At 41.8% G+C, this 24400-nt stretch overlaps 1 protein-coding gene across 1 annotated transcript in view; it reads right to left on the bottom strand.

Annotated features, from left to right (window-relative positions):
- The window catches only part of LOC111219056 (voltage-dependent calcium channel subunit alpha-2/delta-3-like), a 132117-nt gene that overhangs the window by 30610 nt on the left and 77107 nt on the right, over positions 1-24400 (bottom strand). The window contains exons 11-26 of the mRNA XM_022741635.1: positions 22128-22206; positions 17648-17781; positions 16125-16142; positions 12127-12198; positions 11685-11765; positions 10952-11026; positions 9227-9310; positions 9056-9127; positions 8310-8371; positions 8100-8167; positions 5223-5268; positions 4626-4723; positions 4414-4507; positions 4112-4207; positions 3844-3965; positions 2858-2935 (exon numbers count right to left, since the gene is read on the bottom strand). Coding sequence (XP_022597356.1) covers positions 2858-2935; positions 3844-3965; positions 4112-4207; positions 4414-4507; positions 4626-4723; positions 5223-5268; positions 8100-8167; positions 8310-8371; positions 9056-9127; positions 9227-9310; positions 10952-11026; positions 11685-11765; positions 12127-12198; positions 16125-16142; positions 17648-17781; positions 22128-22206 — 1279 coding nt within the window. The remainder of the gene's footprint in view (positions 1-2857; positions 2936-3843; positions 3966-4111; positions 4208-4413; positions 4508-4625; positions 4724-5222; positions 5269-8099; positions 8168-8309; positions 8372-9055; positions 9128-9226; positions 9311-10951; positions 11027-11684; positions 11766-12126; positions 12199-16124; positions 16143-17647; positions 17782-22127; positions 22207-24400) is intronic.

The raw sequence follows: 24400 nt of genomic DNA, 5'->3' as shown, positions 1-24400 counted from the left end.
TCTCTCTCTCTCTCTCTCTCTCACACACACACAGACACACACACACACACACACACACACACACACACACACACACACACACACACACACACCAACTTTTAGAACTACAGTTTTTTGAAATTGAGTCCTGTTTGTGAATTAATGCTGATTACATAATGGTAGTCATGTCCTTCAGTATGTATTATATAAAATAAAGGGAATCATTTGAACTGATTACTGTATGTATACATGTGTTTCAATGAGAATACTGTGGATTATACAGTACTTGGTATTACTTTAATCATTTGCTATCTGGAAGAGATAAATTTGAATATACAATGTTTGTGTCTTTGACATTTTCCTTCATGGATTTTGCCCAACCTTGTTATTTTTTTCTGATGGAGTTCACTAGTACCATTACAAGGAAATTCTTAAGCACTGTATTATATAATGCAATATCAGGTGTCTGATAAATCTAATCTAAATCTCCCTATTGTTTTATCATAAGTAAAATGTCACAGAGAGGATATTCAGGAAGTGTTTATAGACTATATTTAAAATGTAGCTTGATGTGTACATAACTAGCATCCATTATTATCATCTGTCTTTCGATAATTAGTCATCGCAAGTGATTTTCATCTTACTCAGAGCACTGTGGGGGCACATGAATGTACACAGATGCCTTTGGTCTTAACGCCTGACCTGACTTTCATGGCTCTGTGTATATTGTGGCAGCAGACTCCCTGCACGTGGCTGAGGATGTGACCACAAACACTGACACACACACACACACACACACACACACATACACAGGCGTGTATGTACGCACACGTTAACATTGTGACTCAAGCGATGTCTGCAGGGGCCATGGTGTGTGATGTCATCAGCCTGTCCTGTTAAGTTAGTGTATTAGCGTATTCACAAGTCTACAGCTCAGTGGAGCGCAGGGCAGTGAAAACTGGCCCTAACCGGCCCACACTAAATTTGCATTCTTGCCTACATCTCTCCTCCCATCTGACTCTCTTATATAAAATCATCCTTACATACATCCCCCCAGTATGATCAGCATGATTGTCATTACTACACATCAGCATCCACTGTAACATTAAGGTCTTCATGAATCCTCGTTACTGATTAGTCATTTGGATTGCTGTTCAACAGGACTTGGGAGGAACGATGTTATCTTAAAAGAACAGTGATCGAGTCAACAGTGTCAGATAATACTGTGGGCTGGTGTAAACTGTGGGCTGCTTGTGTGCCGCTTGGCTAGAAATATGATGAATACTCTATGTGCGTGTGTGTGTGTGTGTGTGTGTGTGTGTGTGTGTGTGTGTGTGTGTGCGCGCGCGCTGTGGCACCACACAGACTCTCCCATCTCTGTCCTTCTGCTCCAGTGGTTTCCCCCAGGCCAAGAGTACCCACAATGCACTGCTTTCATGTCGACGCACTCATGCACCGTGATATAATTTTCTCTTTCTCTGCCCTTTTATTTCTTCTCTTATTTTATCACTGCTTTTCCAAAAGATTCTCCTCTTTTTTTTCCTTTCTTCCCTTTTTCTTTCCTCTGCCCACATATTTTTTTTTTTTTTTGCGATTCCTCTGCTGGCATTATTAGCCCTCATCTGTCAACAGGAGAGCTTACATAGATAATCATCTGAAGAGGTTTTTAATATGAAGCAAAAGCTGTGCTCCACATTGGTCCTTGGTACATATGTTGGGAGGTGGAAAGGATTGCAATACTCCACACGCTCTGCATACTGTACTTTAAACTGTGTAATAACTTGTTCATTTAAGACATTTGTACTGTGTGATTACTAAGGATATCAATGTAGAACACATTGGGAGAACAGTGGGACTCCCAAATGCATAAAAAAATGGGATAAACATGAAGAAAGTTGGAGGCACCTTACTGTAAGCATAGCCGCCTGAGGAATAGGACTCGGCAAGACACCAGATACTTATCTGCATATTTTTGCGATTTCATATGTTTTTATTTTACTCAGTGTATCCATTTCTACACATCAGAAGCTGTAATAAATATTCCCATTTTGCAAGCAAAGTGCTGCCAACTTTCTTTATGTTAATTACAATCTTTGTCATGTCAAAACTTGCTTGTCATCCTCATCTGTGCAGTACAACAGTAAAAGTATGGAATTAGTTACATAATATACAGACCAGCGACTGAAAGTCATCTCATGCTGTTGGGGAGAGGTGGGTAGTGAATGATGTCAAATCACAAGTTTCCTAAAGATAATACCATAACTACTGTTAAACCACATGTCTCTGTTTCAACCTCACACTTTTTTTTTTGCCATTTCTTCCATTTAATCCGTTGCTCCTTTCCTCTGTAACCAAGATGATGGAGAACAGAACAAGGGCCGCACTTCATACCATCAACTTGCTGATTGCACAAGTTGCATTATATGGGCGTGACATTTTGGGGCTTCTGAGTCACCAGGACGTGAGATGAGGCAGGCCACAAAGAAATCCTCTAGGCCACAATATGCCTTAAATAAGCATAGAGGCAAATATGAAGGCACAAAAGGCGCTTATGAAAGTGGCTTCTATTAATATATTTAGGCATAAATATTCCTGGATGCAAACGTCCGTGCTATGTTGCACTCTCGCCTTCTACTGAGCATACGTTCATGCAGGGGCAGGCGCACTGACAAAAAAAGCAGCATAGTCAGTACATGTGGGCAGTGACAGTGTTTCAACTCAAAAAGCGGAAAAGAAGTTGGGGTAGACAACTGCAGACCAGTAAAACAAAGCCTAGCCTAGCATAGCAAAGCGGTGTAAGGAAGAGAATATTACAGCCTCTGTCAATGTAGAAGTGTGGTAGTGTGTGAGAGAAAGAGCCACTTGAGTTCCCACTTACCCGCAGCTATGGGTGATTTCCTCTCATCCAGAAGCTGAATGGCAGTGCTGGCCAATACAACACTCTTGTTTTCTGATCCTAAGCCACACACATAAGCGCACACAATACACACACACACACACACAGGCACACACACTGAGTTCAAATCACAGTCATATCATAATTTCTTATATTAGTTCTGAACTGACCACAGGGTGATTGGAGAGAGAAACACTGAACATAAATACCACAGAGTACTATTTCATGGCTACATCTAACTGCCACAGTCCTCAGAGGAAGAGTGCATCCAAGGCAAGTCCGCCGAGTAAATAAGAGGCTCTCAGATCACTTGTATTAGCTGGCACTAATGGAAAGCCTGAGGCTGAGGACAGATGAGAACACATTCTCCCTCTGGAGGAGAAACCATTTCTTAGAGACATAGTTAAACTGAATATGCGTGAGGTGCTTATGTGTATGTGTGTGTGTGTGTGTGTGTGTGTGTGTGTGTGTGTATCTTTTTGTGAGTGTGTATTTGTGTGTTCTGGCCAAGTCACTATGGAAAGGGCTGAACCTCTTCCTAAAGTATCTTATTTCAACCCACAGCAATCAGTCCTTTCCACAAGAACACAGCCCAGAATTAATAAGAGAGGAAGGGGAGGCAGAGATGCATGGCGAGAGAAAACGACCAAATATGGGTAAAAGAGGAAAAAAGGGGATGGAGGATATTAAAAAAGCTCTTTGTGATATAAATGACTAAATAACTTAATTTGTGCATTTGACAAACTGTAAGCTTGTTTTGAATTACCTTATAGTAGGCGAGTATGTGTCCTGTTGCACTTGGTGCTGTTATTCTTACAATGACTACAAGTTGCATTACGTTACACTAGTAATGGCTACTGTGTAGAACTATAAAGAATTTATAAGTGATATCTGCCATATTTCTAAACATTTGACGTTGTGAGGATAATTGATTTATCGTCTTTCAGAAATAAAAATGTACGACTAACCTGTGTTGAAAGGTAGAGAGTAGACAAAGGTACCAGGAACTTGTTCTGCCGCTCTCTTGTACCACAGGGGAAAGTGGTCGGCGTTGAACACCCCCTCTTTGTCTTCAGCTGTCAGGAAGTCTCTTGAAGCAGACAGGAAGCAGAGGTGATGATACAAATGATGCATATGCAAAACATAGGATGTGCATTTTGGAACCAGGAAGGGAGCAAGTGTGCACACTATACATACATATAGACTACATACTGTACATAAAGTCAGCATACTTACTGGTTTGTAAGCTCGTCAGGCACCACAAACAGGTTTATTCTGGAAAGGCCTGTTCTTGTGCCCAGGTAGGCTATCTCTACTCCTTTGTCAGAGTTCCTGTGTATTATGACAAAGAGATAATCTGCAATTGTGCACAGTTATACAGTCTGTTTGCTCTCAGTACTATCTAAACAGAAATAAAAGCTTTAACAGACATGAGGATTTTTGGTGTTTGGTAAAATAAACTGCAAGATTTTGAGTTGAGTCCTTGAATAACATTTTCTGTCTTCAATAAGAACATGAAAAAAAGAACAGCGACCTACTCAGACTTATTGAGTACGAGGCTGGTCCAGTAGGCCTCCAACGGGGCAGTCACGACCGCATCAAAGAGAACCTCCTGAATTAGCTCCTTGTCACCTAACAAAGCAAAAAAAATATTGTTCATGTTCATTAGCAAACCAGTGACCACAAAAAAAAAAAAACATCAGATAAAAATTTAATTAAGGAAGGCGGGATGTAGTTGAGTTTAACTAACATTGCAGGTGGGGTTCGTGGCCACTGAGATAGAGTTTGATCGCCTCTATCTGGGACAGGTAGCGGTGCTCTGGGTGCTCGTCTGTGTTGCAGTATGTCCTGTCATATGACAAGATAAGACAATACAGATATTTTTTTTTTATTGTTATATAACATACAGTCACAGATAGTTTCCTTTCAAAACCGATTTCTTAGCCAATTATTTATTATCTGCTTCAAATTGCAATAACTATTGAACCTCCGTCATATAATCCAGTTGCTTTCAGTTGCGTTGTGATTGCGAGGCATCCACAATGAACAAAGTCAGAAGTAAAACAAAGATGGTTTTCCCATTTACAAGCATTAGTTTGAAAAGCATTTACTGTAATTTGTTTAGATGTTGGTTCCGAATCCTGGTGACCACAAGTCATCAAGTGACACAAACCATCAAGTCAAAGTCCTACAGATCCCAAAGCGGTTGTATAACTGTTGTATTGCAGCAAAACTATAACTTTGTTTGATTTTATAATTTGGCAGTATATTTAGGATGAAGTCCAATCACAATGTCACTCGGTGTATTGTCAGAACAGAACATACAGCGATGTTGATATACTCTTACCACTCGTCTGCCAGTGCTACATCAGGATGCTCCAAGTCATGAAGTCCTGTAACAAAATAAGAACTACATATCTCAAACTAAATGAGCAAAGGCACTCAATGTGAACTCATAATAATAGGGCTAGGCATCTACACCTCAAATGCACACACACTTAAACACACACACCAGGGGTGAAAAATGTGTTTTTTGAATGGATGTGACAGGTCTGATTAGATCAGGAAGAGCCAAGTCATGCTCAGAGGGCTCCGCATGATGGACATGTTTAGAGAAACACACAGACACAGACACAGACACACACCACCGCTACATGAATATTAACATGCATGAGGCTGGACATAAAAATAGACACACATACACACAGGGGCCAACATACGCTTACACTGTCAAGACAAGGACAAGTACAACACACCTAAGGAGCCACAAGAGAAATATTTCACTTCCTGCCCAATTGTGGCTTTCAAGTTCATTATTAATACATTACTACTGAATGTGTGTGTGAGTGTGTGAGCGACAGAGAGATGGAAGAAAGTGGGAGAAACAAAGACCACATGAAAAATAATCCCTAGTTATGTATATATCAGTTATGAGTGGGGGAGAAGAAGAAAGCACATTTACAAGTATTGTTCTTAAGTAGACTTTTGAAGTACTTGTACTCAGAGGTGGACAGTGCACACAGCTCCATTACTTAAGTCAAAGTATAGAGACTCCTGGTCAAATATTACTCCAATACAAATGAAAGTCTTGGAGTACTGGAGTACTTGATTTTAAAAATACCTAACTATTCAAAAGTGCATACATTCTACACCTGTAGAATAAAAAGCTTTTTAAAAAAAAGCCTATAGAAATGACCATTAGTCACTTGACCAACCTCAGCATAAAAATGGCTACTACTATGAGCTGTCCGATTAAAGGTTTATCTGGAACTAAACGAACATTACCTCGACACGCTTTCACAAGTTGGATGACTAATTTTTGTAGGCAGTGGTGAAGTTTGATCATCGTGGTAAACAAGGCAAATATTATACTAAAGGAATATTTCTTTCTTTTGAAAACTTCAAACATGGACTTAAGATAAGAGCACGGTGCTCTGGTGAAGAATCTTCTGCGTCATCTTTATCTGATGTAGCCATCGTCAGGTCGCTGCCAGGTTCAAACTGAGCTGTTCAAACATGACTGACAGCGTAGGAGTTGGCTGGTTGTTCTCCTGCGATGAACACAGTGTATGGTCTACTGCATTTTAGAAAATCAATTCCGCTGACTAAAAGCTCTGCTTCAAAGTAACGAGTACTTCAGAGAAATGTAGTGGAATCACAAGTATAGTATTTGTCTTTTAAGGGTAAAGGAGTTAAAGTCATAAGTTTCTAAAAAAAAAAAAAAAGATACTCAAGTAAAGTACTGATACGGAAAAATATACTTAAGTACAGTGCTCAAGTAAATGTACTTCATTACTGGCCGCCCCTGCTTGTACTTAAGGTATTTTCAATTTACGCTACTTTAAACTTATACTCCACAACATTTTTGAGGGAAATTATACTTCACTGCACTTCCAGTATTTCAAAGCTATAGTGTACCAGTAACCTAGACCATAGCTATATAGTATATATGTATATATATATACTGTATATATATATAAATATATGTATAGTATAGGCTACATACCATATATATATATATAATCAGCTTATATTAAACTTATGATTGAAATTCCCAAAAGAGTATGAAGTAGATAGAATTAGTTCCACTTCCAGGTGCAACATTAAAATGCCACTTAGATGTTAATTCATAAGTAATAATAATTTTATTATATGAAGATCTGAGAGGGGACATTCTGCTAATACTTTTACTTGTGATACTTAAGTAATGTTAGTGTGGCTATGTCCATTTTCCAACTTAAGCTATAGAGTTGAAGCAAATAGTTGAAGTGTGCTTCAGTAAAATCTGCGTTTTTCATTCAAATCATCTACTGAAAATACTGAGACATGGTAACACAATAAACAAGTTTGACACAACAAGCACTACAAACACTTGTGTGCTCTCCATGCTCGTCAACTTTACTATATTAACTAGCAAGCCCCGACAACTTGTTTCGCATCTTAACCAATCCGGGGCCAGTGACTGCAGCCATGACTGGTCCTAATCAAGCATACAGCAGTGAAACTATAGAGCTGCTTATGCTTAGAAAATTACCAACGACAAAATATTAACTTTATATTAAAAATATTTTTGTATTTTAAGGCAGTAAAATTCTGAAAGCAGAACTTTTACTTTTAATGGAATTCTATATTATATCAGATATAATTCCCTGTATTAAATACACAGAATCCATGGCTGCAGCCTTGTACCTATGACCGAATCACAGCTGTGCTGATATTCAGTACATCAGTCCCTCTCGTATGATATTGCTTAAATACAGATTAGATATCAGGGAAACCAGCCAGCGGAATATTTTTAAATGAAAATATTTCTAAAAGAAAGCTAAAAGCACATCTCTTCACTTTAGCCTTCAACTAGCTATGACTCTGCTTTGCACTTATACACTGCTGCACTTCTTTTAAAATGTTGTATTTTACTTTATTTTTTTATTCCAATATTATTATTATTCTATTCTAATATTATTATTATTATCAAATGGGTTATATTTTCCATCTTATGTTACATTATTATGTCATGCCTGTTCTTTCTATGTCTATTTCAATTTGAAGCACTCAGTGCATGTAATGTCTTTATTGGGAAGCACAGAATTTCTCGTATGAGAGGTGGCAGGTGGGGAGGGGGGTGAGGGTGGGGTGTTATACACAGACAGAGCACAACAGACAGAAATGATGACAAAGATAACAAAGGTAAAAGTAAGTAACAGAAAAGGTGAGGATTTGCTACCTTCCTCCACTGTGACATTCCCTCTGAAGAAAAACTTCCCGTGGCCTCTGGAAAGAGCTACACCTAGACTAAAAATAACAACAACAACAAAATAAATTCTAAATAGATAATTTACCAGTTCTTTGTTATGCAGAGAAAACTGGGATTCCTTATTCTTCAGTCACTCTAAACTGTATTCACTGCTCAAAGAAATGGCTCCAGTTTTCTTACCTGAAAGGAGTCCCCTTGATGTCTGTGTAGAAGTAATCATTATGCAACACCAATACACGTTTCTGAAATGAAAGAGATTAATAAATTCTATTACACGCTGCAGTAAACAGTCGGCAGTGCGATGGCAGTTATCTGATGTGATTCCCTGCACTCTGGCTCCATCTAGTGGCGCAGGGAGTACATGCTTTTGGTTAGCAGTCTGTCACTGGACCTGTTACTCTGCAGATGGATGTGTGGTTCTGCAGCGTGAATATGCAGGTACGTGTAGATTTGAGTGTGTGTATATGTGTGTCTGCAGATGTGCATTTACATACTGAATGCTTAATAATCAGGCTAATGTATAATGCTCTTGACTAAGCTTTGAAAATGCACACGCGCGCGCACACACACGCACACGCACACGCACGTGTACACACACACACCTGAGTGCCTCTCTCTCTCCCTCTCTCAGACAGGCAAATAGTAAAAGAGAATCACTGGGCTGCTGTCTCTCCCGCATTCAGCAACATGTGCTTGGTGGAGATAAGGGGCTCACACACAGACAGACACACACCCATGCATGCAGAGCAAACCAAATCAGAAACAAAATCCCCTAGTCAATCCTGTACATTACTGTGCCAAGTGTAACAACCCCTTGGCAGAGTGGATTCTCCCTGCTGAGTATTTTCTCTGGCTCACCCTTTGGGACCATCCGAAAAGTGCTCATTGGTGTGTGTTTGTGAATTTCTGAATTTTGGGCTCCTCACCCCTTTGTCGACACTCTTCTTCACCTCCATGGAGAAGGTCCCTGTCTTCCTGTTGACCATAGCATTTCTCAGCTAGCAACACAAAGAACAGAGGAAATTTCGAACATCAGATTTTCATTGTGGGGTGAGTGTGTGGTGATGTTTCATGCAGATTTACTACAAGTATCTCACCGTGTCGTCCTTATCCTCCCACTCCACCTCAGACAGATCCACACTGCTGTAGTTTGGCTTCCTTCGCTTCTTGCCGTCCCCATACTGGACACACAGGAACCATGTAAACACACATGCATGCACAGAGATAGAGAGACACTGGAGAAAATGAAAGAGTATACCATAAAAGAGGACTGCAGCCCATTATCATTGTTATTTACAATGACTCGATTTTTTTCTTCATTATATGTTATAATAGTCAATAAAATATCCAAAAATAATGAAATAGATAGTGAAAATACCAGCCCAAGGTGACAATCTGAAATTGTTTGTTTGTTCAGCATTGTGGTAGCCAGTGTAGTGATAGTCAATTTACAATGATATGAACTAGATAAAAGAAGCATTTGAGAAGCTGCGAAATAAATGTTGCAAAAAAACCAAAAAAAACAGCAAATAAATCACAAATTAAATTGTATTTTCTGGCAGGACAGGACACAGAAGAATTGAGACAGTTAGCTTCAAGCATAAAGACAGGAAGGTGGAAACAGCCTGGGTCTGTGTGGAGTAAAAAAAAAAGAAAAAGATCCACCTACTAGCTCCACTAAATCTCATCAACATTAATTAACACACGGTTATTTAATCAATGGAAAAACAGAAATGTAAAAAAAAGACACATTTTTGGATTTCACAGAGAGTTGCATGCTGTAACTATATCTTGGTGGGTGCAGTGACTCCCTGGAGTTTTACCATCACCACGAAGTGACCAAGCAACCAGGTAAAGCTAAGCTGATCATCTCCTGTCTCTCGCTTCATATTTAACAGACATTTTTTTTTTTAGAGGGTTGATATATGTATCTGTGATGTTCATTTATATCCCCTCCCCTCCCCTCCCCTCCTCTCCTCTCCTCTCCCCCTAAGACCCTGTTTGATATGGACAGTAAATAAAGGTGACACAGGCCAGAGTATTGGGCTTATTAATGTGTACTTTATGTGTCTATCCGTGTGTGTCTGCTGTATGTGTGTACTTGTGAGCCCCCCTCTCCATTCATCTGTCAATGAGGACAGCATCCCACCTCTCATTAGTTGTTAAACACTGTTCATTAGCGTCTTTAATTAGACCGCCATTAAACCATCTGTCTGTCTGTGTCACTGTCTGTTCTCTCTTCTCCTCCTCGTCTGTTCTCCTCATCCCTCAGTATCTCTCCATTTCCTTCCAGTGTTGCACCCCGCTTTGTCACTCTGCACCTATTCTCACATTAAGCAGGTTCCTTGCTTTCCTCAAGCTCCGTCTCTCCCACCCCCCCTCCCCTCCCTCCCTCCCTCTCTGCACTTTCTCCCCTCATCCTCTTGTGAGAGGAGTGAGTGAGTACAATGGAGTTAATCACAGCCATTCAGAGGCTGTATCTCTGTCTATTCACAGCACCAGCGGAGGCCTGGAACACAATCCCCTCATCTGCATACCACCACATAGCCAACACACACACGTGGCGCACGGCACATAGACATAGAGCACCCACACAACTACACACAAATTTTCGATGTCAATCGGCATCACAATGTGACAACGAAATCAGTAATTGACTTGACATGAACTCAAGAGTTAGTATTCCTCAGTGGTCTGTACAAAATAAATTAATACATTTGAACTTCAATCTCTACGCCGTGAAAAGGATTGTTATGATAATAAGGTTCATACTCAGTTAACTCGTAACAGAGCACTTGAATGGCGCTGGAGGTAATACTCACAAGTGGCCGTAGATCTGGGTGCGTGAGGATGTAGCCGTTGTTGGTGATTGCAAAGGCGTAGCCGTGAATGCCCAGCTAGAAGGATACACACAAAAACACACACACACACACAGACGCACGAAATGGATGCATGAAGAGCGTAGCTCATTGTAAATCCCCGCTAATCAAGCTCTTTGTAATTTTCACAGACAGAATCTTTGTCTTTGTGGTGAAACTTACAAAACTGCACAATACAGAAGGCCGGCTTCAGTCGTGCATGTCTGGACAAATAAGACACTTTCAAAGCTTAAAACCTTACACCCAACCAAGGTTCACATCTACAAGTAAAAGAAATCAACACAGGGGGTGTGGTGGGGGACACTACCAGAATGCATTAGTATACATAATGTGTATAATTTTCTTGTCATAACTGGACATGAGTAATGAGCTGTGAATAATCAGTGTCACAACTTCAACAAAACCTCAGATTTATCTCCTACTGGTTTTGGCATTCAATTACCGCACCGTGGAGCAGGACTGACATACGCACAGACATGAGTAATAAAATATTAAAAAAATCAAAAAAATCCTTTCACTTGCTTTAGTTTTTTACTGACTTAGCATCCAGGTGAATAGCGCATTCATAAAGCCCAATCATGTGGTTGAAAAAGACATCCAAGTTTGGTTCTGAATATAAAACCCCTCACATCTATAATTACTCATAGGAATAATGGAGTGACGTTGGGTGTGGTACCTTGTATTTGGGGATGGTCTTGAGCAGCTCAGAGACGGGCACATCTGTCCCAACCACCCCTAGAAGGATCCCGCGGTTTCTCTGGAAGCAAACACATTACAACAATTCTTAAATTGTGTTTGAAAGGTCACTTACATAACACCGTCTCTTACAGATCCACTGTTTATGATATAAGAAATTTCAGTTTACAATATATATCCAATTAGTGATGCTCTACTGTATCCTCATTTACAGATTCCAATCAAACTGAAATTAGTGTCCTTCAAATACAAACATAATTAACCATTATTTCACAATTTGCGTCTAATCTCTCAAAACCTAATTTCTCTTGAGTTATACAAGAAGTAATTGCATAGTTTTTCAATTAAACTGCAAGTTTGTTGGAGAAAAATAGCAGGGGAAAAACAACGGCTGTGGAAATTTACGTGCTATGTGAACTTACAGTCTCATTCTTGGTACTGAACACTGGCATTGCCACTGTGGTCATCAGAACTGGACCTTGACCGTCGTCCAACTGAATGAGTCATGAGATATGAACAGTGAAAGAGAGCAATAGAGTAAGAAGGAGAGAGAGAGAGAGAGAGAGAGGGAGGGAAAAGAGGGAAGCTAATGATGAAACATTGTTGTTACAGTTGCAAAAGAAATGTAACTGCACAGCACATTGCGTGGCATCATGCATATTAAATGAAAGATCTTGCTTCGTAACACCCAGTGAGTGATTATTTCAAGCTGCATAACACCCGTTGCTTTAGTAGCGAACCTGATAGGAGTTCTGCAGCAGACCTAGTCATATTATCTTCTTGAGGGACCTGCAAAACTTCCATGACATGTTTTATTCATGTCTATTATTTGCCTTAAAATGTATTCAATCACAGCCTGCCTTTGATCTCGTGCAGAATAAGCTTATCCAAAGGCAATGCTTCTAGTTTGGATCTGGGTATCTTCCCTCCCTAAAGACTGCTGGAATAATTATGATATTTATCTTTCCGGCGGCTGTCTGTATCTGCCGATGATATCCATTAGAGATGAAAGCTTGACACTGTTATGAGGAGACCGGAGGAAGGCTTCGTACTCGGCAAAAAGTGGTCTGACCTTGTCCACTCCTAAATGTCGAAACTGGCTAAATGTCAGTCACTCGTGCAGTTTGTGCTCAAGTCAGCACAAGTAATTGGTGCTTTAATTGCGATATGAATCCCTGAACAAAATCCACAATGGCTGAAGTTAGATAGTGGAGGCAAAAAAAGCACAACTCACATCACATATGATTTGTTTCCGCTGCAGCAATCAACAGAGTATTACTTTCAGATTGTGTTATCAAATTCCAGCATAGCGCTTTTTCTAAGGGAACCACCCATTTAACCAATCATCTTAAATGAACATTACATGCCTCCTGAACAGTCTGCTTCCTCCAGCAGCAGCACCCCCCCCACCCCCCACCCCCCTCCCACCAGTAATAATAGGTAATGACAGGAGACTGCTAGCATCCATTCTGTCTCCCTCAGACACTGAGAAAAGGGGGAAATTGGTGACCAGAGCTCAGACAGCTGGTAATAGCAATCCACAACGCAGTATTAGACATCAAAGAGAGAACAAAGCACACCTAAGTACAGCTGCTGTAACAATGGACAGCCTTGCTGCTGGAGAATGGGATCGATCAAAGGACAGGCGAAACGAGCAGAGCCTCGTTCTAAAAATACAAAATCTATTTCCAAGCCCAGGTGTATTGGATCATATATCACCTGTCTGTAAACATATGGACTGACATTTATTGCGTATCCCCACGAACTGTTGCTGAGCAATCCCCATCAAATGTGCACTCTTTGTACTTGAACCTAAGATGTTTTATTTTCACTATATGTGCGCTTGGTGAAAATCAAGCTTGCCCAGCTGCTCTGGAAAATGACATGACATGACTGTAATTAAGAAGATAACAAGAGCTGCATGGAGAAAGGCAGCCAGCAACTGCATCTGTTGTACTCAAAGCCAACATCGCACTACGGATGATCTTCACTTGCCCTACCCAGGGGATGAAAGCCCTTTAAACTTGTGCTTCATTATCCCAACCCAGGAGAGTAAAGAGGCACTTCCTTGAACCATATACATGAGTGTCCTCCAACATGACCGTGCCCCAAGTCCCTATGGGAGAGCTCTTTCTCTAGAGTTTGACTTACCATACATAACCCGTGACCTCTGATGTAAGGTCAGAGCTCACAGCACACATTTGGGCCAAATCTGCATCATCACTGCCTCTGTGGGTTTATCTGTATCAGTCAGAGTAAATGAGGTGTGTAAGTCCTTTCCCCCCGCTGTGGGTCAGAGGATGAAAAAAGAACTCCACTGGGATCTAACACACTAGCTCCCCACTGACACAAATACCCACACACTTACACCCCTCAGAGGGTTCAGATACACACCCCTGCCCTGTGTTTGGTGTCTCACAGGTCACCTCTTAATCTAAGTTGCTGTGACAAATTGCGCGCTGGTTGGACGAGGTGACTCTTGTTTCCTTGGAGACCGAGCTTAATGATGTTGGTGTGTGTAAGTGATGGAGCCACAGCCCCCGTGTAGGCTCTTTTGGGAAAACTAAAACATACCCCATGGGAAGCCGAGCTGGCACGGACCCAGCACACGTTTTTACTTTTGGGATTATCTATGGAAGCTCTCAATTACCTCAATCAATATAACGATTTCTGGTTTGAAATGGTGGGGTTTATATTCATCCGTCAAGACATTTACAACAGCGTACTACTTCAGTTTGTTCACATCCTTTATATTTTCTTCCAAACTTCCACTGGATCCTGTACCATATTTTCTTCAAATTTCTCACATTCTTTCTCAAACAGTCTGAAAAACCGCCACGCGCCCACTGGCGCCACTGCCTTTCTCACGAGCTACCCAGCGTTACCACTAAACCTGTCCTCCTACATCATCCTGAGCTGCAGTGGTCAGTTCCATCGACACGTTAGTGGGAAACCAAGTCCATGATGACCAGGAAATGATGGATGAAGCCGGTGAGACGAAGGATAGGAGGAAGAGGAGGGAGCGGTGGTGGTGGTTGTTGGGGTGGGGGTGAGGGGTGTGGGGAGTGGGGGGGGGTTTCAAGAGTGGAGGGACGAGCACAGGTGGAGGAAAGGAAAGGAGCTGGAGAGGGAGACGTGACAGTAAAACCGAGGAAGAAAGGGGAGATACGCTTTCGGAGAGAAAGGCTGCAATGTGAGGAATGGGGAGAAGAAAGAAAAGATAGGATGGAGGGTACGTCTGGAAAGATGTTACTCATCAGCCCTGGATAACGAGATCTCAGATGCTCATAATTTGCCTAACACTCAGCCAATCCTTGGAGTTTTGCGAACTTTCTTATCAGACACTATCAGCACGCAGGGGCGTACGTTTGTGTGTCTGTCAGTTACCGTCTGTTTCACTTGCAGACGACTGTTGCGTACGTGTTCTCACAGCGCCCAGGCCGGAGCTGTGCTGGGGTGATTATATGCAAAGAAGCAGTGCAGATTCCTAGCTAATCCCAATTATCATGTCTAACAATATGATATCTATTTCTGTTTTCTGCTGAGCCGCTTCGATGTCAATCGGCTCGGGTCTATCACACTAACAGTACCATGTCAGACATATGGGCTGCCAGCTGTCTAATGTGACTGCTCTATGCTCAGCTAATGCTGGGGGGGTGGGTGTGTGTGTGTGTGGGGTGGGGGGGGATGTAAGGGGTTGGGGGCCACCATCATTATTGTTATGATTATAGAGCTGCTTATCTCAACCCACATATGATTTATAAAACACTGAAAACGATAAAAACGCATCAGAACAGATCATCCCGCCAGTCATTATAGGCTATTGGATTTTCACCAAGAAGATGACAAAACAGCTTATTCTGGAGAATTCTACCAAAACAAATAACACAGGCAATCTTGTTTTCACACCAAAATCACACAGGCAAAAGAGCAAAATGTAGCCTCACATTTACACACACGGTCACACTGCCAGGCCGGGAGATACTGGCAAAGCACGGCCAACACAGAATCATCAATGATGAATGAGTGTGAGTGTGCACAGACGTGTGTGTGTGTATGTGTGTGTGTATGTGTGTGTGTGTGTGTGTGTGTGTGTGTTAGTGTGCGTTAGTGTGTGTGTGTGTGTGTGTGTGTGTGTGTGTGTGTGTGTGTGTGAGAGTGTGTTTGATCAGACGTGCAGAAGAGAGCGATCAACTGAACCGACAACAACCACGATGCATGGTTTGAATCAGGAGGTTGACGGACAACATACGAGAGTGACACACAAGAAAATGCCATGGGTCAGTATATGGTGGTTAGTTCACCCCAATTATGCCTTCATCTCACAAAGATCAGAGACCAGAACGCACATGCACATGGACACACACCAGGCCTCAACACAGCACAATACAGCGATGACCTCAAAGCAGGATTTTTTTACCTTTTGCGCTTGGGGGAGCTAAAGAGCAGATTAAGGAGGAGAGGAGGGGAGAAGAAGGAAGAGGAAGGGGGGAGGGGAGGGGGAGAGAAAGGGTCAATACGTTTGTGGATAAGTTTCAGAAAGCCTTCCAGTGTAGTTTCCACTGAATGGAGTTCTAGCACCAGTGGGTGCGTTAAATCCACTGACATTGACTTTGACTGCAACTTTAAAAACAGTGGCTGTGTCAAGAGAGGAGAGCTTTATGGCTATCAGGCTCACAGCAGAGGAAGCAACACTTAAGCTGTTGCTGTTGAGTCAGAGTTGAGTGCATGTACTTTGACTGTGATAAACGCATGGGGATAATGAGGACGAAAATAAGCGGAGAAAGACAGACAAAAATGTAAAACATGAGGGATATGAAGAGGACTGCAGAGAGAAAGCGTTCACTTTCATGTGCTGCAGCGTTGATAGCCTGTGGGTAGTTCTGCTAGAGGGCACTTACCTTTGTCTCCTTACATTTTTGAAGCTCTCTGTCTCTTAATCTATTTAGAAACAGCTGAGGACAAATGGCTGCTGTTCACTCTCTATGGCCAAACACAATAACTCAAACAAAAGAGGAGCTCTGTGAATGCATGAATACCACAGTATATTGTGTGTAGATTATGTATTACAGAGAATTGGATGGGTCAGTCATCCTCTATCCTCCAGGGTTTTTTAAGCGATGATAATGGCATGTATGGGGGACTTAGCTATGCATGGTATTATATGGAGTATGTGCCATTGCCATTGCCAGTTTATTAGGTACCCCTTGCGAAACTAATTGAGTCAACATCCTTGTGATAAATCCTACCTTCATGAAGGTTATAATGTTCACATTTTGTAGAAACTGTTATCAACGAAGGTTAAAGGATAAATAACAACAACACCTGTCAGTATAATATAGCACCAAAAGCTAAATCCTTCATAAAATTGAATCAACACCTCTATCTAATAAAGTTTCAACAAGTAGTTGCATGCGTTTTAGCTAGGTGTGCCAAAAGAGCTGGTAACTTTGTGTATTAAATGTGTGTCTGTGTGCGGTATGGTACGATGTTGAGAGATCAGAGACTAACTCACCAATGTTCTACTCACGCTACACAACTCCCAAACACACACCGGAGGCTCATTGACTTAATAGTTCCATCTGCTGCGCACACACGCGCACACACACACACACACACACACACACACACACACACTTGCTTTCACACAGTCACAGTCTGAGACATAAAAAGGCAAAACACACAGTCAACCCTCCACTTGCGTTCATCGCTACTATATTTGGATTATACAATTAATTCATCCCGAAAATGCAAACGTATTACTCTGAACACACGATGAAACAAAGTGCATTGTGAGATCAGGTTTTTCTCGTTTAAATCTCTCAATCCATCACTACAGGATTCTGGACCCCTGATGTAGACAACCCAGAGGGTGTGTGCGGTTAGAGAGCACTGTGGGAACTGGAGTCCAGTAGCATGTGAGAGATGGCCTTGTCGACTCACGGTGCTATCGATGTAGGCCTCAGTCCACACCGTGTCGTGCTCCCGGTCGATCACCTTGGGACGGCTCAGCACGTGGAGATACTCCATCACATTCTCTTGCACATCTGCCAATGTGGAAATCTGAGTGAAGTACCCTGTTGGACAGAAGAGAGGAAGAGGAAGAGAGAAAAGACGATGAATCGCTTAACTTAGATGCTTGCCAAAAAATGGAATGAGAACAGATTCAGGCTCCTCATTCATTATGCTGCTTGAAAACATTGATCAGAAGAAGATTCTCTGTGTCTCCAAAACTGTTTCACATTGCAGTCAAGTGTCACATCCAATATCAGCTCGGCTGTATAATGTTTTCCAAGCCATTGTTCCCATTGTACTCACCTTGGTACCAAAGAAGAGAAATTACATCTGGAATACAGTGCAGTAAGCAGCATATATTTGCTTAATGAAGCAGTCGGAAACATGGATACATGTATGAGTAATAGCTGAAGAATTCCCTGCCTTGATGTACAAGTGAGCACAAACCAGCATGGGTTTGTGAATGGGTAAGTGGTATGTAAATGTAACAGAAAAACAATCTCAGTTAAACCAAATGCGATGCCATTTCCTACGATGTTAATGCTGCCATTATGATGCTAATGTGCATATGCAGGAGGGGATATACTGTTATCTCTGTGGGGAGGGGGGGGGCGGGGGATCAGGACAACGGTAAGACAGAGGGAGAGAGAGGACGAAAAGTGACACAGAGAAAAAGGGAGAAGAGAGGGACCACCACATTTCCACCCATCCGTAAAAACAGCAAACTGCTTCCATCACAGTGAGGCAGTCAAGGAGAAAATCATAGCTGGAGGAAATAGATTTTGGGGTCATCGTTCCCAGCAACGACCTTTACTCCACGGGGAGAAAAGAGCCAGAGTCTAGACACAACACACAGATCTATGATGGATGCCATGTACCCCCCCCCCCCCCAAAATAACTAAAGAGAGGATCTGATAATCTAATATCAAATCTATCACCAAAGAAAAAAAAACTTTAAATAGAAAAGACTCAAGTCTAATTTCCTATACTAACGCTGGAGGCATTTAAAGTACATGATTACTGCAGTCACTATAGCAACAAGAATGCACTTGACTCTGAACTTGACCCCGAAGTGAACCCTGCAGTGTGTCTCATTTCGCATTCTTCCGTACTCACACTTGCTATCTTGAGTGCATAAGTGCGTTCACACTGACAATTATGTTTTTTTTTTTGGGGCTTTTTAATGCCGTTATTGCAGATGCAGTGAGAGAGAGAGAGACAGGAAAGTTGAGGAGAGAGAGAGAGAGAGGATGACATGCAGCAAAGGGCCGCAGGTTGGATTCGAACCCGGGCCGCTGTGATTAGGTTTAAGCCTTAATGGTACTCGCTCTACCAGGTGTGCCACTACAAGCAGGAAGATATTTTGACGGGTGATGCAAAAATCATGGTCAAATGTTGCAAACATCATTTCTAGTGAGTGTGCACAACGGCCATGTTCAATTTGAGACAACACTACCCTGTCGAAATTCACACACTACACAAGTAAGGACGCAGTAAACACAGTGTACCGAAGGAAGTATCCGAAATGAGACAGAGTGCTTGACGGATTCATCCCTTTAATCCTCAGAGACATTCAGATCCGGCTATTATTCCACCAGACAGTGCAATGACAACACACACATATACAGACTCACATCACACAAAGCAAGCTGCCTCAGTCTAACTGCATCGTTCATCACAATGGTGAGTGAAGAATGACTACTCCCACTGGAAGGCTGAGAGCGTCCTTCGGGCTGAGCCACCGGGGCCAGTGAGATGAGCTGGGGAGGGGGAAAAAAATGAATGCTCCCTGCTTTCAGTGACATGGTACACCTGTCGCACATACAGGGCAGGACAGCCTCTGCATTGGTCTGATCAGGATGAGGGCATTCATATATTTTTAAAGGACCTTGGTTTGGTGACGTGTGGGTAAAAATACACAACAAGGTGTCCTGATACATGAACGGAATGGATGAGGTGGACGTGAAAAATGTCATGATGTGAGGCAGAGCTAAGCTACACTACAAAAATATGTGGACACCTTCACGTACACCCATATGTGACTGGTGAACATCAAATTCCAGAAACATGGGCATTAACTGCACACGTGATCGCATAGATTCTTGTCGACATGTTATGTTAACACACGTAATTTTTTCAACAATACACATAATGTAAAAACTGCTTTTCATGTGATCAAAATGAGCTTGAACCAAACTGCTTGGATTTGGAAATGCAATGAAGCCAAATTCAGTGGCCCCCTTCTCAACAGGGGCATAATAGCCAAGACTCTGAGGTGTATTTCCTGCTTTGACCCCCACCTTTCAAGTCACAAGTACCGTAAGGGAGACGACATCATACATACACAAGAGATTTGTGTCTCTTCTGTGGTTCTAAATACAACGCATAATAACTCTGCTATATTCAAAGCTTAATAAGACATACCTACGGGATTACATTAACTTTGATTATAATAAACACCATGGCTATGACTCTGTAATGCCACTTCCCATCCCAAAGACAGAAGGAAAGACAGACAGACAGACACACACCAGGAGAGCTTCTCATAGTAAACTGTTGCCATAAAGTTGGATCCTATTGTCTAAGATATAATGTAACACTAAATAAAGCACTTTCCCTTGATAAGTAAACAAAAATATTGGTCTGGGGGTGTCCACTTACTTTTGGCTATACACTGTATGTTTGAGAGACAATAGAAAATCCACTGATGGAGTATACTGTATTATACATACATACACTGTAGTCCATCAACATATTAAAGGTGCTATATCTCAGTGCCACGGTCGCAGGTTGTCTCATTTTTGATTGGCTGCTAGTCTCTGGAGGGCGAGTCTTACGCCATATGAGCCGGCCTGAGGGCAGACACCAGGGGAGCCAGAAGAGAGGAAGAAGAGAAGAGAGTTGCCTCTGGCTGAAGGTGCAACCCCTGTTGTTGCTGTTGAAAATGACTGGTAACCCTCAATCCTTAAGTATTTTCCTTTAATGTCTGCCTGAATCTATTTGTTAACCTAAATGAACTGGAGCTGAGCTACAGCAAGGATTAAAGTTCTCCATCGCCATGATGGATGACCCTGTCTCTGTGAAACAGGGGGAGAATTAGTTCGGGGTGCAAAAAAATCTAAAACCAAGGTGTGTGTTTTTGCATGGTATGAATATCATAACAGAGCAGCCCTGACCGAGCTGCGTTAGCCATAGAGTCAAGTGAGCAATACTGCAAGGAGCAAGTGGATTGATCGCCGAAAGCTGGTCAAGCTCATTCAGGTTTCAGCTAAAGCTTGCACCTTTTTCTTGTTGACCGGCAACCAAAGGCATTTGTCATAAGTATGGCCTGTTAGTAGGTTTCACAGCCATAAGGCTTAGTGGTAAACCTGAAATTATTCCACACAGTACTCCCTGTGCCATGATACTTAGCATTTCCAGAATCTTAACAATATTCTTTGCTCCACTCAAAGGCCAAGGAGAGAGATTTTGTCATCACAGCTTTCAGCGACAGAGCAGACAAGGTGACACTTTTGCACCTGAAAAGCTACCTACAGTAAAACAGCGAAGAAATGAAACCGAATCTGCTGTTTGCAGTAGAGATGGAATAGAGATGTTGTGCCTAGGGAGCAGAGAAGCTGTTCTGCACAGCTCCTGCAGGCTAAAGAGGATGTCACTGTCACAAGCCTGACTCATCATCCGGCATACAAACACACATGTACTTATGTAGCACGACACACACACACGCACGCACACACACGCACGCACACACACACACGCACGCACGCACACACACACACACACACACACACACACACACACACACGCAGGACTCATCATCACCACTGACACCCTCAAACTGACTGGATGGGTTCTCTGATATCACTTCTAAGCAAAACTGTGGATGCCCTTGTCCTCTTATCTACACACACACACACACACAAACACACACACACCCCTTGTGTGACCTATGGCTTGCTTGTCTTATCTACGGCAGCCCGAGGAAATGGAGCCAGACTGTCTCTGTCACCCACCTCCCAGCTAAATATAGAACCTGAAGGAAAGCGTTCTACACACTGAGACAACCATGACCACACACAAAGCAGCCGAAAAGTGGTGTATCGCCAAGATAGTTTGGACTTTAGGCTTAGAAGAAGATGTAATGTGACATATCTGGTCTGTGCAACTGGAACCAGCTGCCTGCTGTCACATACACATGCTAATTCTGATGAGCAGTGACAAACGCATGTCTATGCAACTGCATGCACGTGCACAGACACATACGCCAGACACCCCAAACAAATCCCGAGCTCCATAATGTATTCATTTTCGCCTGGGTGACAGCAACATGCAGCAACTTTCCTCAGCAAAAACAGATTATGAGGAGGAAAAAAGTAGAGCAGTCTATGCATGTGTTGTAAGATCCCACCTTTGTTAGCACATGCCATCCATTTCAGATTATCTGCGAAGGCCGACTCTCGACCAATCAGGTAAGGGAATATGCGGACCTGCAGAGAGAAAGCAGATAGCTTCCGTCAGTCATTTTAATCGCATTTTGATAGGGCCCACCACACCACCATATAGAAGATAACACTGTCAAAGCCAGGCAGAAGGCTCATTCTTTATCTGCCTTTGATTAGCAGGCCCTTTCTCCTTGTTTAATAGAGTCGATTATGGACTCAAGGAAGTTTTAAATTTGTCTTTTAGATTTTATTTCAACTTGAAATAATTCAAATTATTTTTATCAGCTCAAGAAACTAAACAATTAAGGATTACCAGATAAAGGTTTTTTAAATAAGATAAGCGTATCAAGAATCTGCAATTAGAATGAATACAAATGATAAAGCATGAAGTAAATATTTTGAGTTGAAAAAGCCAAACTCAAGGATCATGCGCTCAATCCTGAGAATCTTCTAAGCTCTCTGCTGCCAAACCCATTTTTGCCCAGCAGTGCTCAGTTGGCTCTCGCAGCAGGTGTAGTTGGCAGGTGTGTGTGTGCATGTATGTGTGTGCATGAGTGTGTGTGAAGAGCAGGTTGCCAGATTGGACCAGATGCAAGCCTCTGGGGGCACAGCTGCCATAGCTCCCATGCCTGCATTTTTCATTGCCTCCCTTTGCCCTGACAGCATGTGTCTGTTTGTGTTTGTGTGCGTGTGTGTGTGTGTGTGTGCGCGCGTGTGTGTGTGTGCGTGAGTGAGTGTGTGTGTGTGTGCATACATATGTCTACATGTGGGCATGTGTATGTCTATATCTGATTTTTGGATGACTGCACTCGACAGAAGGCTCTGAAAATCATAAAAATATAATTTATGTATATATGGCATTTCCTTTTTGAGTAATACTTCCTTCAAGTTATATTTAATTAATTGCCATGGGTCATAGATAAACACCTTATGAATTTAATAGTGATTATAACGGCTTTTGCAAACAAAGATATAAACCATAGACAGCTACCTCTAGGCTCTCATTTTCTAGTATGGATATTGGTGGTCTATTGTCAACTGTAATGAGTTTCACTGTGAATAAGTACAGTTGTCAGACTGTCATTTTTAAGCAGCCCTAATTATCTAGACCGTAATCATCCTCTATTCATACAAACCTCAGCCATTTGAATGACTTTGCCAGAGTGATAGGGAAACACAACATTGCCAACACGATCATAACCCCTGCATGTGGGGCTACGGTTAAAATGTGTCAGTGAGTTTTTCTGGTTGTGGTTATGTGTTTTCCTTCACTGGTAGCCAAGACAGAGGTCAAACTACAGCAGGCTGATTATTAAATATGGAAGAGGTTTACAGCTGAGTTAAGTACTGTGGAGATAAAAACTTGCAGGTTCTCTGGCTCCGGCATGCAATCTTCAACGTACTTGACTGCACAAATTTTACATAGGCAGGAATAAAAATACATATGCATGCAAGAGCGCAAACGCAGAGACATATAAGTACACACATCTGTATGTATCCATGCACGCACAGATGCACAGACACTCATGTAGCTGCACTCGTACTTGGGCAAGTTTCAGGTCGATGCGCATGCTCTGCCCTCATTTTAAACACAAGTTCTTATGTGTGCAAAAATCTATTTGTTCACACTCCTACATTATATATTTAGCACTTAACTCAATAATTCATTCAGTTCCCCTGTGTAAACATTCACACAAACGTTTAAAGACTGTAAGTACTTCTGTAAGGCTACATGTGTTTTAATGTTCAGAACACACTATTGCAACCCACACTGTAGCACCAAGCTAATTGTTCTGATGTTACTGGTCTCATGCAATATGTAGCATAATATAGGATCAGACAGGCTGACTGTTGGTTAAAAAAACCCCAGCTGATGTCAGATCTAGATCAGCTTGAGGTTTTAACCTGAAACCAAAACTACATCCATGAAGCTACATAGTAATGATTCTTAAAATTGATTTGGTTTGTATATGAGCACTATCCACTGAGGCTGACGATTGTTACACCTGAGTTATAGATAAGTAGACATGTTTTGGATGAACCTGAAAACCAGAACCTGAAAACCTGTAATATGCCACAGAATTAAAGGCAGAAATTATGTTTGGTTTGATTCTTTGGTCTGATTGTCTAATATACTTAATAGGCACAGCTTAACTTGGGCAAAACAAAAGCCACACAATTATTTTCTCATTCAGAGTGACAACTTTTTGAAACAAATCTTTTCATCAGCACCTGTTAG

The sequence above is a fragment of the Seriola dumerili genome, unplaced genomic scaffold (genome assembly GCF_002260705.1).
Source record: "Seriola dumerili isolate Sdu_G_001 unplaced genomic scaffold, Sdu_1.0 BDQW01000056.1, whole genome shotgun sequence".
Taxonomy (NCBI): domain Eukaryota; kingdom Metazoa; phylum Chordata; class Actinopteri; order Carangiformes; family Carangidae; genus Seriola; species Seriola dumerili.
The sequence above is the reverse complement of the archived record's forward strand: the minus strand, read 5'-3'. Positions and strand labels throughout refer to the sequence as shown.